General features: G+C 34.0%; 2 protein-coding genes and 1 pseudogene across 9 annotated transcripts; all 3 read right to left on the bottom strand.

The window, feature by feature from the left end:
• Positions 1-2536: 2536 nt before the first annotated feature.
• Positions 2537-5356, bottom strand: LOC104756066 (putative complex I intermediate-associated protein 30). Of its 7 annotated transcripts, none has more exons than XM_010478578.3 (9): positions 5160-5356; positions 4884-4987; positions 4580-4676; positions 4162-4275; positions 3852-3908; positions 3590-3681; positions 3308-3388; positions 3096-3194; positions 2537-2928 (listed from the first exon to the last, which is right to left on the bottom strand). In XM_010478578.3, the coding sequence occupies exons 3-9, from the start codon at positions 4629-4631 to the stop codon at positions 2740-2742; spliced, it is 684 nt and encodes a 227-aa protein (XP_010476880.1). In that variant the 5' UTR covers positions 4632-4676; positions 4884-4987; positions 5160-5356; the 3' UTR covers positions 2537-2739. The 7 variants fall into 7 exon arrangements, with proteins under 7 accessions (XP_010476880.1, XP_010476882.1, XP_010476879.1 ...); XM_010478580.3 differs by having other exon boundaries at positions 5164-5271; XM_010478577.3 differs by lacking the exon at positions 4884-4987 and having other exon boundaries at positions 5160-5343.
• Positions 5357-7785: 2429 nt separating this feature from the next.
• On the bottom strand, positions 7786-8513 carry LOC104756065 (auxin-responsive protein SAUR77 pseudogene; annotated as a pseudogene). Its single transcript, XR_015587739.1, has one exon. The product of XR_015587739.1 is annotated as an auxin-responsive protein SAUR77 pseudogene (transcript).
• Positions 8514-11080: 2567 nt separating this feature from the next.
• Positions 11081-16159, bottom strand: LOC104756064 (phosphoinositide phosphatase SAC5-like). The gene is made up of 16 exons (XM_087495575.1): positions 15705-16159; positions 15080-15284; positions 14782-14947; positions 14451-14673; positions 14267-14343; positions 13877-14064; positions 13684-13781; positions 13433-13566; positions 13204-13332; positions 12761-13061; positions 12549-12670; positions 12347-12457; positions 12070-12237; positions 11808-11978; positions 11624-11708; positions 11081-11516 (listed from the first exon to the last, which is right to left on the bottom strand). The coding sequence occupies exons 1-16, from the start codon at positions 15789-15791 to the stop codon at positions 11433-11435; spliced, it is 2349 nt and encodes a 782-aa protein (XP_087351701.1). The 5' UTR covers positions 15792-16159; the 3' UTR covers positions 11081-11432.
• Positions 16160-17143: the final 984 nt, after the last annotated feature.

Below are 17143 nucleotides of genomic sequence, written 5' to 3'. Positions count from 1 at the left end.
TACAATAATCTTGAATAATCATTTTAGTATTCTAATTTCTAACATTTATAAAAGCGATGTTTATTGAAAATAATATAAAGTCTTCTTTTATCATCGTCAAAAAAAAAAAAATACATTATTTTCATAGAAATCGTACAATACAATGTGTCATATGATTGATTTCTAACACTATGATGAATCTTCATGGAATAATTATTAACACTACACGTGATGTGAACGCGTAATATTATGCTTCACTTTTAGTTTTATCAAAAATCTGAAATCGTTTCGTTGCCAATATTAGTGTCTATGTTTTCAAATTAATTAACATTGAACCAAATGTAACAATAGTCAAAAACCCATAAATGGGCTAAACCCTACATTAAACCTTATTTTGAAACAAGAAGTACAGTTACATGGTGGTAATTTGAAAACACACAAATCTTTTTGTATTTTCTTCCTATAGAAAAGAGACCTTATTTTTAGTGAACAAGATGCTTCTAGATTAGTTGTCGGTTATGACGTAAAGTTCAGCACATGCGACATGTTCTTCTCATTCCCCTCTTTCCTTTTTTCCTTTTGTCCCATGTGTCTTTTCCTCAATAATTAAATCTCTCTTTATTAATCTTCATGCTACAATTTAATATATTGTATAACTAACTTTGAATAATGATTGATCAAATCAATCTTAGTAATTGATTACTTATACACTAAACAAATTGGACCAATCTACATGAGAATTCTCAGATGCATGAAAAACCTTGCGGCCCTTGCACTTAAATTTTTTAAAATGTATTACCCGATTCCTCCTCTCTCTAAAGCCATCCAAATTCGATTGGTGTAGAATTCCCAAATGAAACGTTAGCAGCTTTTTACCCACAAAGCAAAGCTGGGGGTGGTTTAATGGGTCCCGTTGTCCACTGAAACAACCGCATCATCAAGCGACTATGTCCAGAACAAAAGCAAAAAATAAAATAAAAATAAGACAATTGAGTAGATCCAACGGTGCAGATTCTGACAGTAAGAAAAAATAGCTGTCCCACCATCTGACGAGTCGGTGACTACACGTGTGTCTCTATCTAACCTTTTTTAGTTTGGTTTGGACTTTGGACTCGAGACTTCTCAAACAGATAGAGAAACACAGTGAGAGCCGTTCAGGGTCCAACTAGGTGAAGTAACCTATGTAAAACACAAAACTTCTATGTATTATTGTAAAAATATCATGTTATTGACTTATCGAAAATTTCTGAATTGTGTTTTCTCTTTTTGGAATTTCCAGATGATTTGATCACATATGTACAATTTTATTCAATAATTGAATAGCATGAATCTACAAATTACTCAAAAAGTCAAAACCTGCAAAATATTCTTTGACTTCATATTTGAGATTTAGTTATTTTCAATAAATAAGCTGAAAGCTAATGTAGTCATTAGTCATTACTCATCAATATCCTCCATTCTTTTTCTTTTATTGGTCGTCATCAATATCCTCTATTCTATTTGCAAGTTCATAATGGAAACATCAAACACGTTATACAATTTTATTATTTTCTTTGTTCCACCAATTTAGTATGACCGTACTCTCCCTTATTCAATCACGACCATAACCATTGTTAACAATAAATAAATTAGTTGACCGAAAAGGATATACGACTAAATAATCAGAAGGAGAATGTAATCAATCATATATCTTTGATTTGTGTCAATTTGTTTTATTCTGTGACATGGTTAAAACATGGCTCTAAGTGATACCCAACTTTGCCGCTACGCAATTCAACAATGCTCTGCACTAGGGCTGGGCAAAATAACCGATAACCAAATAACCGACCGAAACCGAACCGAAAAAAACCAAACCGAACCGAACCGAAATTCTTCAAATACCCGAATGGTTAGTAAAAATCTATATCCAAACTAACTGAAACCGAACCGAACCGAACCGACAATTAAATGGTTAACCGAAATATCCGAAAACCTAGAAGATATCAAATATTATATACTTAATATTATGCAAAACTATAAAATAAACTTAAAATATAAATTATTTCTAGATTCAAAACAATTAAATATTTTAAATAATCAATATATGTAAATGTTATTATTTTGAATTTACAAAGTTAAATACTATTTTGTAAAATTGAATCCATATTTTTCCCTTTTTTGTATTTTTGTTATTGTATATTTGGTTAATTTTGGTTATATTCGGTTAGTTTTGGTTATATTTGGTTTATTTGGTTAATGTTAATATAATTTATGTTAGTTATGGTTATTTATTTAAATAACCAAACCGAAACCGAACCGAAAGAAACCGAACCGAACCGAACCGAAATTTCAAAAATATCCAAATGGTTACTATATTACTATATCCAAAATAACCGAAACCGAATACAACCGAACCGAAACCGAATGGTTAACCGAATGCCCAGGCCTACTCTGCACGTAAGTATCATCAACTCATGCCTGGTTCTAGCATGACCGTATTCTCCCCTATTCAATCACGATCATAACCTAATTGTCTACGATAAATAAACTAGTTGACCGAAAAGGATAGACTACAAGGTAAACAGAAGATAATCACATCTTTAATATGCGTCAATTCTTTTATTTTATGACTTGGTAAAAAAAACATGGCTCAAAGTGATAACCAACTTTGCCGCTACACAATCAACTATGCTCTGGCCATCAAGTATCAACTCAGGCCTGGTTTTTACAAGCTAAAACCAAGAACAATAAAAAACACCATGCATTGCTACAATGTTCAACTCATGGCAATCTCAACGCTTTGATCCAGTCGATTTCTACTCGGAAATCACCTGCTCCAGATTTAGCTCCAACCGCACCACCTTCTGCGTTTACTGACAGTGACATACCTAGAACGCGACCTGGATTCATCTCCATTTCCACATCTATAACATTTCCTCTCCATGTTGGCAAGTATCGAGATAGAGGGATCTGATATATTCAACCTTAGGTTATTTATAGAACCATTCAAGCAAACTCATAACCATGATCTGTCTTGTTCAGCAATATACACCTAACTAAAGACTTAACAGCAAAAAAGGAAGTGTAGAATGCTCTAACGCTCTTGGTTGGTGACATCTATAGAAGTAAGGACTTGCCTTAGCAATATACCAATTGTCCTTTGGAGCAAAAACAAAAGCTTGCCACGAGTTATCTTCTGCTTGCCCCGGTGAGTTCACCCAGTTTTCGGTATAGATCTGAATCAAAATCAAGGTTTGGTATAACAACTAACAGCTCTGTTGCTCCTACAACAATCCTTGTTTCATCTGGAGTAAAGGAAAGGAAAGGTGAGTGTCAATATGAAACTTACAGTAGAGATATAACATCTTCCATCTCCTCTGAGCCTGAGGGCTATTGCATCATACCCATCGAGATCAATGAAGCCATCAAACTACAAAAACAGAGTAATATAGAATTGGTTGCAATTGAACGCTCAGCTGCCTTAAAAAAATTCTCCGAGTTACAAAACCAAGATAACAAATACAGTAACCATTTTTCCTTCTTTTCTTCGAACAAAAAAACTGATATGCATAAAATACGTTTTGAATAAGAACACTTTGTAATAAGAAAATGAAAGCTCTGGACTGTTAACCTTCTTTGAGCGCATTCCACAGAAACCACTCCGACTGATGTTCCATTTTGATCCTTCGCTAAGGTCAACGGATAGGTTCCCCGAGAAAATCCCTATAGAAGATATTTGGATGAAAAACATCAACAAGTGAAGCAGAGTAGAAAACAAAACAAGACATTAAGAAACGATGGTATCAAAACATAGAAGAAATCTCATATTGTGTATTGATGAACTTCAACACAATGACATGCAGGAACACAGAAGGAAATACTAAGTTTCTAACCGGTGCAATCTGATCCATCTCCTTTATCTGGGATCTCCAAGGAAGCAGAAGATAATCCTGTAAAATAAGTATTAAACATGTTGCCGGAAATTAAATATCAAACATGTTGCCAGAAAATAAATACTATATGCATAGCGGATTGTTTACATATCAATGAAATTATGTGAAATGCAAAACTTCAAAACTCTTCATTTGTCCCAGTAGTTGTATCAACAATGCATGGAGATGAAAAGGATAAATAACAACAGGAACAATATAAGATACTCTATACAGAGCAGATGCTTGAAGTTGAACCTGTCGGCTTAAGTACCTCCATATTCAGAATCGGAATAGAGATGCCATTTCTTCAAGTCTTCTTTAGAGTGAAACTTAAATATATGCTTCTCTGCAGGTGGTACCCATTCTTCAACGTTCCACGTAAGAGCTAACAGTTTGTAGATTGGTGAAAAGAAAATAAGTGAGAAACTAGCACTCCCTGCTATATTCGACACCATAATAGCTAGTAGAGAAATAGGAACATAATCCCGAAAATTTGTAAGTAATGAAACATAGAACCAACGCCATATTTTCCCATCAAACATCACATTTGCTATCAGTCATTTTCTTTAGTATAAGCACAAGCACAGTTAGATAGAAGGAAGCATCGAAACACAAACAGAAAAACTAATAGATCAAAGAATTAAGTCAGACGTGTATCATAATTGACGGAAAAAGTGGCAGGTGAATACCCTTCTTTGTCGCATTTACAGAGGCTTGCAACAATGATCGAAACCTTGACATGTCTCTCTCTATAGCTTCTTTCCCAGACTAAAATGATGAAAGCTTCTACAGATATAAAACATGGACTGTTAGGAATTAAAGCTCCTATATTTCAATGTTAATCACCAAATCACACACACACACAAAAACTCCATGACCAGAACCATACTCCAAGTAAAGTACATAAAAGAGAATGTCACTGCAAGGTTAGCTAGGATTCGATTCCAAAAGCTTTTACTCTTAGGACCATAAAGTAGTGACTAAGACTAGTACCCGTTGAAGCATTTCAACAAACACCTTGTGAGCCAAAAACCGATTAAGTCATCGCCATTGTAGACAGCGAGAAAAAACAAAAAACAACTTGTCGCAAATTCCTTCTGAAATAAACCCGACACATATCAACAGAAGCTAACCTCTTTCACAGGAGAACAAAAAAAAATGAAGATCTGATGGATCATGATTAGAACAGAGTGAAATGCTTAGAAGACACGATTATTAACTCAATGTTTAGGGTTCTCAGTAAATGCAGCGATAATCAAAGGAACTCACTCACTGGATTTGCCGTCACCGTCGCACAATCAGCCTCGGTTTACCGATTAACCAGTCAAACTTGAAGTCTTGAAGACGACGAAGACACACGTCGCCGTTTCTACTATACGGTGTCGTTTCCTGAGGCCAATCTTTTGACATACATGGGCCTATTTGGCCCAAGTTCTCCAATACATTCGCAAATAGACTAGTAAAATACTCTTTTTGGTTCTTTTAATTGTTTTTTAAACAAATTGTCCTTTTTTTTTAATCAAGAAAATTAGTAAATTACGTAAAAAGATAGACCAAAAACAAAATTTTATAGACGTTCGACTATGATAACTATCTTTAGGCATAGTTTGGACATGATATACAAAGATATTACATAAATATAAGGTTCATTCATTATGGTGGTCGAGTTGAAAAGCTTCTCCTATGTCTTCTTTACTATCCAATTACACCATTGTACTCGAATTAGGACACTAGGAGCCAAACATAATCACCTCGTAGCCATCCTTATTTAAATATATACTCAAAGAAGTTTATACAACTATTTTGATACCAAAAATGTAAAAAATGTTTATATTTAGCCTTAGGTCTGTAATTACACTTCACGCCATGATTTAATATTTTTTTTATACATATGAACGATTATCGAGTGCATCACAAATTTACAACTCGGGCACACTTACGTCGTTACTGGTTAATAAGTAAATTATAAGATACTTTTGTTTATTATACTATTAAAGTAATTATTTTCCATGACAACGATTAATGCTGCCACTTGAAGTTGAAAGCACAAGCACAATTGGATATCCAAGTTCTCTGTTCCACTTTCATTGGAGTTGACAAGGTTCCAGTAGAGTTCACCAATGTCGAGCTGTGGAGCAGGTCTATAAAAAAACTTCACCAGATGCTCGAGGAATGGAGAGGAAGTCGCAAGGTTTGTTCATAAAAGAATTTTACTTTTGGTATTATATGATTCTGAGAATGATTTTTGATATCAAATTTTGGTTCTTTGTATCAGGGTTATTCCACGTCTCGGAGAAGCAGCAGCAGCGACAACCTCCAGCAACAATAACTGATTGGGAGTATAGTATAAATATAAATTGTACGTATGATTGTTTAATATTAGTCATTTTTTTGGTTTTTTAAAATATTTAATAGATATTAGCAAAAAATAAGCAAAACATATGTAAAATATGAACAAAACATAAGTAAAATATTTTTACATTTGTATTTTATAACACATAAAATAGAGACTCTCCGATATCATACCATCTATTTTTATTATCACATTACCATTTTGTTAGTTCATTAAAAAATATCATTTCGTATAAAATTTTAATCCAAATTCAACTTTCATGTGGTATTTTGTTTGTTATGAACTTGTATTAAAATTTTATATTTTGTATTAAAAATCCATGGTATTTTGTCTGTTATGAACTTGTATTAAAATTTTTGATTTGGAAGATATGGCTCAGTTTCTTCCAAGAGCTGAAGCTATCTAGTTTATGAGCCTGTTCCCAAGCGAGACTTCTCAGATCAACTCTTCGCTCCTAGAGAAATGGATGAAAAGAAATCTGATTCAAGCTTGTTAGCCGTTTGCTTGTTAATCTGTTAAATACATGATGTTGACATGGTGTTTAATTTTTTTTGGCAGGTTCATGCTTTCAACCATGAAGCGAACCTAGTGATGGCGATGAACCTAGTGATGGCGATGAATGTTTTTTTTAACATTCACCCTTAAAAAATAACTACAGTAATGAATGTTTTATGAACAAAATAGTAATAAAATAAGAAAAAACCTATTAATACTGTTATTAAACAAAATTATGGGCTTGTTAACAAAGATGTATAAATAAACTGTACTTTTGTCTAATATTTAATTTGTATTTAATGGGTTTTAGATTTTAATATAGTTATATACAAATATACAATGCAGAAGAGAAAATGTGTGTGTTTTGTATAAAAAATGAATAATAGGGGCATTAAATCATAACAGTGGCAGACCTAAAATCACATACTAAATAACGCTAATTCTGAAATTTTAACAGTGGCAACTGTTCCACCCTACCCCTACCTGCGTCCCCCTTGGGGCTATTGCATCATACCAATCGAGATCAATGGAGCCATACGTACTTTACTTAGTCATGTTTAAATTACACTCTAATATAAACCTTTTAAAATAAAGATTGTGTTAGTCAATAAAATGAACTCATAATTGATTTTGGTTAAAAGAATAAATCCATAAAAACTTCAATACGTAATGTGCATCATAGAGTATTATACTTGTAGAAGTTGTAGTTACACTTCAGACTTCACGTCATGAATCATGATAGTCATTTTTTATTCATATCATCTCAAATTTACAACTCGGGCACACCTATAGTTATAGCCTTATAGGCATAATTAGTACGTATGTAATTATTATACGATACTTTTGTTTATTACTTTATTATATTAAATAATTATTTTCCATGACAACCATTGCTGCCACTAGAAAGGCAAGTAGGACCGTGCGTGCAATTGGATGGCTCTGCACTTTATGTGGCGGCGAATTTCATTCTTCTGAAAAGTAGTAACACGCGTAAACAAAAATAAATATGTACTATAGAGTACATGTACATAAAACGGACCAAAATCAATAAAAGATCAATTTTAGCATTGTTTCAATTTATTAATCAATAGGGTGAATTATATTAGACACCCTCTTGTCCGACATAATTATAATATATAGTAATTAGTTAAGAGAACTAAATCTAAACAAATTGCTCGGGGAAAAAGAAAAGCAAAGAAAATGGTTTGTGACCGCATTGGATCATGTCGAATCAAACCAAAAAAAAATACTATATATTAAAAGAAAAAAATTAAATGTAAGTATTACGTCATCAATAAGTATAGAACTCAGCCAACTCCTCGACGGATCCTCTTTCGTGATCATCACCATCGTCGAGATCAGAGCAACTGTTTTTAAGCATCCATAACAAGTGCTCGAACAATACGACTTCGCAAGCTACTAATACAGTCTCTTGATCGTGACGTTCTTCTATGAATCTCGAAGACCGATCAAGTAGTTCTTGGAAAAGAGGATGAGCAATGATGTGGGAACTAAGCATGTAAGGTCTTCGTGACTTTCCGACGTAAACCATATGGAGATCGTCGCACTTTGAGACCTCGGAGACGGTGGACGCGGTGGTTGAATGGTGGTTCTTCGTCAAGGAAGGCCATTTCTTTATCGCTGACTTGAGCTTTGTCAGTTTCCCGAATATAGCCATAATTAGTGAATATGGGCAAGGTATTATTGGTATTGAAGATGAGAAACAAACTTTCTTGGTACGTAAACGAAGTATTGGGTTCGTTTGTATTTATATAGAGGGATAGATAGAGAAAGAGAACAGCTAAGAAAGATGATTTAATTAAATATAAGAAATATAAAGGCTACAGAATCCGTAAAACTAGACTAGTGTCTCCTTTTTCTATTTTAATTTAATATCTATAGAATATCTTATTATATGTATGTAGGTGTGTGGATGCATGTTGATATGTGCATACGTGTGTATGTGGGCTGGACAATCTCCTCTTGTGTATTGTTGTGTAATGTATCGGACCAAGGGTGATCGATTCTTTTTAGATAATAGATTACATATAATCATGTCGACGATGTTTAACATATATATATATAAGAGATCTTTATGATAATTATATTTAGTGTCGCGCGTAACGTTATGATTTTGGCCGAAATGGTACGGTGTCGGTGTAACTAGTAAATAGTAATTACTAAAATAAATTACTCATAAAAACTAATAATTTACTGTTTATTTTTAAATGACCAAGACCGCAAAACGGAACAACAAATGATAAACGGATATTTGTACAAGCGGTCCATACATTTTAATTCTTTGTATATTTGTACTATCTTGAATAAAAACAAATTCGACAATTGACATCATATAACAAAATAACCACGAGCATCATTAGCTATTCATCACCTAAGTAATACTAGTGATTTTTAATGCTTATTAATAAGTAGTCGTAATCGTTGTAATGATTTACTAAAAATGGAATCCAGATATAACCTTCTTTAGCTAATTAAACAACGCAAATATTATTTTGCTTATGTGCATTTGACTATCTGCGATCGGTTCAATGTATTCTACTACAATATTTTTTTGTACATTCATAAGAAGGTATTTTTTAAAATGTTGACATTGTAATTTAGATATATTAATTTCAAAACCTAATGCTACAATTTTCTAATTAAGAACTTGTTTGGTATATATCCTGTACTGTAGACACAGCCCTGGTTCTCGCAGACAATGCAGTGTCTAGACGTACCAACTCTATTGACTAAATTTTTATCGTTTTGTTAATAATTTTCTAATTTAACCATTGTTTATTTTTATTTGTAAGTATTGGAACACATAACCAACGCCAGACATCACTTGGTATCAGTCAATGTCTAAAGTATAAAGCACAAACACAATTGAATAGAAGGAAACAACCACACACAAAAAAAAAAAAAAAAGAATAATAGATAAAATATAAGCACAAGCAAACCCCACACACTTGTCAAGATTACCTTTTGGGTCGGTCAGGCACTCCTATTCTTTCCGATGAACGGATTTGTCGGGAGCTGGATCCTTCAGCTTTTCACGCCTTCATTCGTCGTGGTTGCATTTGTGTTTGGGAACACATGGAAGACAGTCTCCGACTCACTCATCTATGAGAAATGCTTTTTCTCTAGCGCGGATGAATGATATCTGATGAATTATATTTAGGTTCATATATATAGACTTAGAACGAATGAAAAAAATGGCTTTTGTTATTAAAAAAGTTAAGAATGATAATATATATATATATATATATATATATTAGATGGTTATCCATGCAATACATAGATGATATGCATGTAATTATAATTGTTTATATATTTATATCATTTTATAACTATGATAAAATCATATATATATAAATTATTTGATTGTTTGATAAATTGAGTATAGTTTACATTAAATTCTATATAAATATAAATTGTAGGTGTGGTTGTTTATATATGGCAGCAAATTAGTCATTTTTTGGTTGTTGAAATGTTGAATAGATATTAGCAAAAAATAAGCAAAACATATGTAAAATATGAGCAAAACATAAGGAAAATATTTTTACATATGTATTTTTATAACACATAAAATAGATTCTAAGATATCATACTATCTATTTTTATTGTCACATTAGCATTTTGTTAGTTCATTAAAAATATTATTTCGTATAAAATTTTAATACAACTTCAACTTTCACGTGGTTTTTTATTTAAAAGGTTAGTTCACAATAACTCTAAGCATATGTTATATGTTACAAGTTTACTCCTCGTTCCAAGCATATGTTATATGTTACAAGTTTACAATTTTCTATTTCGTACAACCCTGGTATTTTTATTGTTTTGTTAAATGATTAAATCTAACAATCATCGAATTAAATTCCAACAGTGAAGAAAAGAACTGAACTTTTATTTTTATTTATCTCAGAAAGATCGGCCAGCTGTATTTATTTTTGGTGGGCGAACATATAATTGCCAGCCAACAGCCAACAAAATCAAAATATTTAATGAGAAGAAATAAATAAAATATTCTGAACAAATTAGTTAGTTGAAAGAGCAAAAAAAGCCAGTTGGGATGTTGTTGTTCTAAAAGAGTGCATCACAACTTCTTTGGTAAGGGGTTTAACCACTAACCAGACAGTATAAAGAGTTTTAGACATACCAATGTGTATGTATATTTGCCTTTAAAGTATTTTCTACATAAACTTTTTGGTCCAATAATTTTATCAGTTAGGATTTAATTAAGAAACGTATTTGCTGGTGTTGATACTAAATAAAAACGTCTTGCATGTGATGATGATGATGTTTATTTTCTTGGTTGTAATATTTTCAATACAATGCGGTATGATGCGTTCCAACTTCTTTTAATCACACAATATATTTCTGTTCAAGAATGGGCCGTAATTGATTACGGAAAAAAGGAAAAATCAAACCAAACCCTCTATAGTCAAACAGAAAAAAACAAAATCAAATTTTGTGGGTGGTGAAAAAAAGAAAGAAATCAAGTTTGCTAGGGAAACAACAAAAACAAGAAACATGGACCTTTACAAAGGTGAGTCGGATATATATACAGATGTGTAGCTGTTATGGTGTGCTGTCCTGTTATTTATGGCTGTTCAACCCTGGAGTACCTGGCAAGTAACCATCGTTACCTTCCGGTGCAAGGCACAAACAATTTCATCTCCAAACCCTTTTCTTTACCATGGTCTTCCTGAGAATACCCACCGAGCGAATTCATTTGAGAAACCAGGCAGTAAATCGGAACCACCAATAATAGGAAACTGTAAATAATGGGAAAATCCAATCGAGTCAGTGTCTTTCTCTGCGAAAGCGTTACGAAAAAATCGATAACTTGAATAGAAAATGATATGGAGAAGAAGGACATTACATCAAAACTGGAGTTTGTATTAGTTAACGAAGTAACGGATTCATCCAGGTCGGTGAACAAGTTATCTGAGGAACAAGACCTTGAGCTACAAGAAACATTTAGAACATGAAAGAAGGTTCACGTCTGAATATCGTAAATGTATCAGAATGCTATAGCAACGATGCATATGGACAGATGTTTTTACCTGCAACGTTCAAACATTTCTTCTGCTGGAGTAAATTTAGTTATGTATGAGTGTGCAAAGCCAGGTACATCACTGGGTCTGTGAGCTACATAATTAGAGGAACTGCCTGGAGACATCTGCCCTGACCCTGTTTCTCTTAAAAGATCTTCATTGCGCATAACCGAAAGGAAGCTGAAGATGTGATCAAAGACAAAAGGTAGAAGAATCAGAAAAAGAGTGTTGATAAATGGTTCAAACAAGTTAAAGAGAATCTGATTCGCACCTTAAAGAAGCTGGTTCAGTTTCACAGAATGGAAAATCTAAATTTGCTCCTGAGACACCCCCGTTTAACCCTTCATGTGAAGGCTGAGAATTTTCGCGTACCAGCTCCCCCAGATTTAAATCACAGTCCATGAGAATGTTATCGGAAAATGATCTCCTAATTAGTGGCCTGCAGTTCATATAGTGTATTGGAAGAGATATTAATCATTTGTAATTTACATGTCAACTCAATGTAGAATAGTTTCCGGTTTAGCCAAATTTTCAACAAAATTAGGTACCTCATATTTTCGATATCTAAGTTAGAACCAGCTCTTCCGATGTTGTGCTGATCAGAATCCAGCTCCCATAGTGCTGGCCTCCCCACTCGAGGTCGGAAATGCCCCAAGAACCTGTCACCAGAGACAGTATTTAGACTAAACGAACAAGTAGCAAATTTAAAGACGAAAAAACAAGACAAGAAGTTTTTAAAATGTAGCTTACACATTGATGGCGTTCTGCTTATCACTGTCCTGATACGCGTTATTGTAGTGACGGTACATAGCTGTGAATAAATCACGCTGCCTCTTCACCATGTTCCAGTTACCTCTAAGATCACAGAACATCTGCATACCATAAACTTTCTAAAGTTGATACACATAGTTCAAAGATCCATCTAAAGCATAGTAATAAAATGTGTTGCAAAACCAATTCACCTTGCTGTGTGCTTCCGAGCCACCATACTGCATCGCAAGTGTATTACCCATGTTTTGGTAAGCTTCCATCAATTCTATTGCCAGAGGATTATTAAGATCGACGACAGGAGGTCCTGAGATTTCCAATGTGCGTAGCTGATGCCCAAGAGCTACCAATCCGTGGGCGTACTGCGCAAAATTAGTGCGATCCAAGCAGTCTATGCAGTTTGTCCTCAAGACCCCATTTTGGAGCAAAAATATTTCCGCCTTGGAAGCTTCTTTTTGACTATTGGCTTCTTCATCTTGACTCGGAAGAGGGTTACTAAAGCATAGTATCATTAGTATTAGGACTTACCAACAAACGTGCAATAAATTCAAAACTATGTCTAAGAGAGATAATCAATAAACTACAGCTATTGTTACATGAAGAGTGCATTTGCTATATAATAGCATGCCAAACTTACTTGTAAAACGAATCATAAATTACTCCATCACCTCCTACACCTGAAGGAACTTTACAGTAAAACAAGTCAGTTAATTCCAGTGCTTTCCTTGCAAAGATACACAAGTGGTTGAATGCACCATCAGCTCCTCTGCCAAATTAAAGGAAAAATGGTTAACAATTCTAGGATATAAAGACTTATTATACAAAGCAACCCATATCTCTGCATAAAGGGTGCATAAATGCAGTACTTTTTGTAGTGTTTGCTTAGATCGAAGTGGATTGCCTTTAAACGATTCTCCTTGTCCATGCCTCTGTTAATAAATCGGATTGTCTTTGCAAACTCTCCCCGCAAGATGTTTTCTCGATGCTTTTTCTCACCTGTCTGATAACACAAAATAGCAACGTATATATATACACTCAATATTATCTTTCAATAATCCAAGAACAGGCAGAAGCAATGTATATGTGAGTTTTCCTAGAAAATGAGAGAACAGCTTACCTTTAGGAGGTTCAGAATTATTATCCTCTTCCCATACCTCTCTCTCAGATTCTTAAAGTGTTGTTGGGTAGCCTCATAATTCCCGTCCTTCTTATTCACTGTGACCCAAAAAACAAGACAAAACCAAGAGTATTAAAGATAAGATAAGGAAAAGTCCAAGGGAACCTTTTTGTAATTTTCATATGGTGCTTACATATAATCTCGGGCTGTGGGTTGAAAACAGATGCCTCCTGTGACCAAAATAAGGGTATGGAGCCTCGAATCTGCACAACTGAGGTTATTGGGATTTTCTGACCAGCAGGAACCACTTTGGAAACAATCTGCTCCGTCTCAACATCATTGGCTACCCTGCCTATATCATTTACACCACGCCTTAAATATCTGCACATTAAGGAGGAGTTTAGATCAAAGGGATATCAATAATAGTCCCGATCATTTCAAAGGGAGTACTGAAATATGGTATTGCGTAATCCCTCAATATTACAATTATGTTAAAGAGCAAGTAGACCGTGAGACAAAATGAAAAAAAGGAAACATAGAGAAGAAGAACAGAGAAGGTAAAGATTTCTGATTGAAGAACTACCTTGTGCCAGCATAATGACGTGAACGCCGAGCAATGATAGTGAATACAAACTCTTCACCAGATACTGTACATTTAGTCTAGACAAAGCAAAGGAACAGTAGACGTTAGCTAGGTTTATCTTGTGAGGAAAACTTTAGATTAGCAAAGTCTAAACCATTCATATAGGCAGGCATTTGTATATTACCTGCTGAAAGAAGCCGTATACCAATGCAACTGTCCATATGGTATTCTGCAGGATCCTTCTGATCTGGCGTGTTAAGAAGGCGTTCCACACGAACATAGTGTTGTCGTGAACGTTACCTCTCTCAGTTTTGCCGATGTTCTTCTGAAGGGTATACATGAGGTGATATGTGTAGCTAAAGTAGAAGTTTTTGCTAAGATTCACCACGCTTAGGAGCCTCTTGTACCTATAATAGAAAGGGGAATACATGTCTTACGCGTTCTAATAAAGTTAACACCAGAGAGTTTTCATTTTAAAAGAACATAACCATGAGCAGAGTAATCGATAGAAATACCTCTGCTCGGCGTCAGACTTGGCCACTTTGGTCAGAATGGAAGGATGTGGGATCACAATCATTTGACTCTCAGCAATACCATAAACTGTATGGCCACAGATCTCACCCACTTTCTTTCTTTTTGTAATCACCAGCATGTAATAAGGCTCCAAGAATCTCACAAACCCTGCACCCCAAAAAAATCAACATTGCTCAATGAGTTCATAACGATACACTGAGACCTCCAAAAAACAAAACACTTAAGAGAAAAGGAAAAGGCACAGAGTGGTAAACTGGTAAAGAAAGAAAGAGGACATACCAATGATACCATAGCAAGTAGTGATAGCTTTAAAGCCACCAGAATCCTCGTTACCTACACTCATCCGCCTTTTAAGTTCGCGCATTTCTTCTTTAGTATACCTTGTGGGATCTTCATATAAGTTCAACTCGTTTAAGTCCCTTCGATCAATCTTAAGAATCCTCCTAAAGCTCTTGTTCTCATCTCTTCCAATCAAGTAAAAATTCTGCACAAACAACACATTTTATTCACAAAACTCAAAATCCAAACGAATCCTTAGCTAACATTCATGTAAGCAAAAACAGGCTAAGAATACTTAGAACCAAATTAGACTCTATACATAAAGTCAAGTTAAAGGCTCATGACTTACACATTACAACTAAATTGAACCACCAAGCAAACACAACAGACTAATCAATAATAAACCAAAACCATCTTAGAGAATGTGAAACCAAAAATCAAAATCCATCAAAACCATAATAATAGTTATCAAGGCAATTATGGGATTAAAAAAGATTGACATTGATGCAAATCAACATAAATTTCAAAGAGACCAAGAACATAAATAAGATTCACATAATCACAGAGCATAACCGGACCGTAATCAAGAGAAATAGGAGAAGGAGGAGCTTTTAAGTTTAGTTACCGAGGGAGTAGCGTAGAGTTTGAATTTATGAAGAACAGGCAAGTCAATTAGTTCGGGCCTCGGTTCGAACCGAGGCTCTGATCCCATCAGACCAGATATATCTGAAATTCCGAAACCTGAAGAGAAGCTCCGACCCGGTTTTTTGACCCCCGATTTCGGAATCAGTCGATAACAGAGAGAAACAAACAGACCAAAGCAGACGAGGTAAAAACTAAAGCGTGAGGAATTAGAAATCAATATGGGAATCTTCTCAGAAAAGTTTCGAATTGGGAGAAGGAGATAACGAGGAAGAAGATGATTCGAGAAAGATGATAGAGAGGAGTGGAGCCGTGTAAGGATTGTGACCAGGTCGAAGAAGATGATGAGGAGAGAAGACTTTGTTTTTTTTTTTTTTTTTTATAAATGGTAAAATTAATAATTGGAATTTAGCTGCTTTCTTGCTTTTTTATTTGTTTACCTTTTGGGCGCTAATTTCCCTCCCTTTTTATTTACGATACGCTGTCGTTTTTCGTTAAGTATCTTCTTTGTTAAAAAAGGCTCTTGCCTTTTGCGTCTTCTGATTTTTATACATATTTTTTTTTTACTTTTCACCTTTTCTAATTGTCAAATGTTTTTATAATCTAGAAAGGCAACCTTTGTTTTCTCTTCTCTGTGTGTCACTTTTTTATATTCTCTTCTTTTCTTTTTTTTTTTTGAGAAAAAGAGTGTTATATTCTCATAAATAAGGAATAATATATCTTTTGGTTTCAATAGAATTTTAAGATCATGATAAAATTTATTTTTACAGCCGAAGATAGTATGGTAATATGTAATACTATTTTCTCTTTTTTTTTTTTTTTTACGATGATGGGATGGGAATGTCGTATCGTATATATGCACGCTAAACACATGGAGAAGAGATTGGGTCCACGTTACATTACATCATCCACAATAATTTAATTCACGATGATGATGATCTTTTCTTAGAAGCTTTCTAATATAATTCACGATCTTTAGTTCTCTATTATTCTTTCTTTTTAAGGCTTCTTATATAAGACGAAAAAAAAAAAAAAAAAAGGCTTCTTATATAAGTTCATCTTGATCCGGCTTCCGATATTATTACGAGTCGTAATTTACGACTAATTCTAACCTCAATAGGAGAGGAATATAATGACATTTTACCCTAATTTACGTATACATGGACAATATTTTTAGTTTTTACTATACCGCCACGGCACCACCAACATGTTTCATTTTCCGTTCTAGTTACAAATCTTTCCTCCTCCGACCAAAATTTAACCGTAGGGGGTCATTTACGATTATTCGTTGTTTACATATTATAGATAATTGTAAGAGTGATTGTCCAAAAGAAAAAGAAAAAAGAAAAAAGAAAAGATAATTGTAAGTGTGAGTTTTTAAACAGGTGACTTTTGAATTTTGATTAGCTTATTAAGATTTTT

The sequence above is a fragment of the Camelina sativa genome, chromosome 17, assembly GCF_030686135.1.
Source record: "Camelina sativa cultivar CO46 ecotype springtype chromosome 17, ASM3068613v1".
NCBI classification, from domain to species: domain Eukaryota; kingdom Viridiplantae; phylum Streptophyta; class Magnoliopsida; order Brassicales; family Brassicaceae; genus Camelina; species Camelina sativa.
This window is presented reverse-complemented; position numbering and strand designations above follow the sequence as displayed.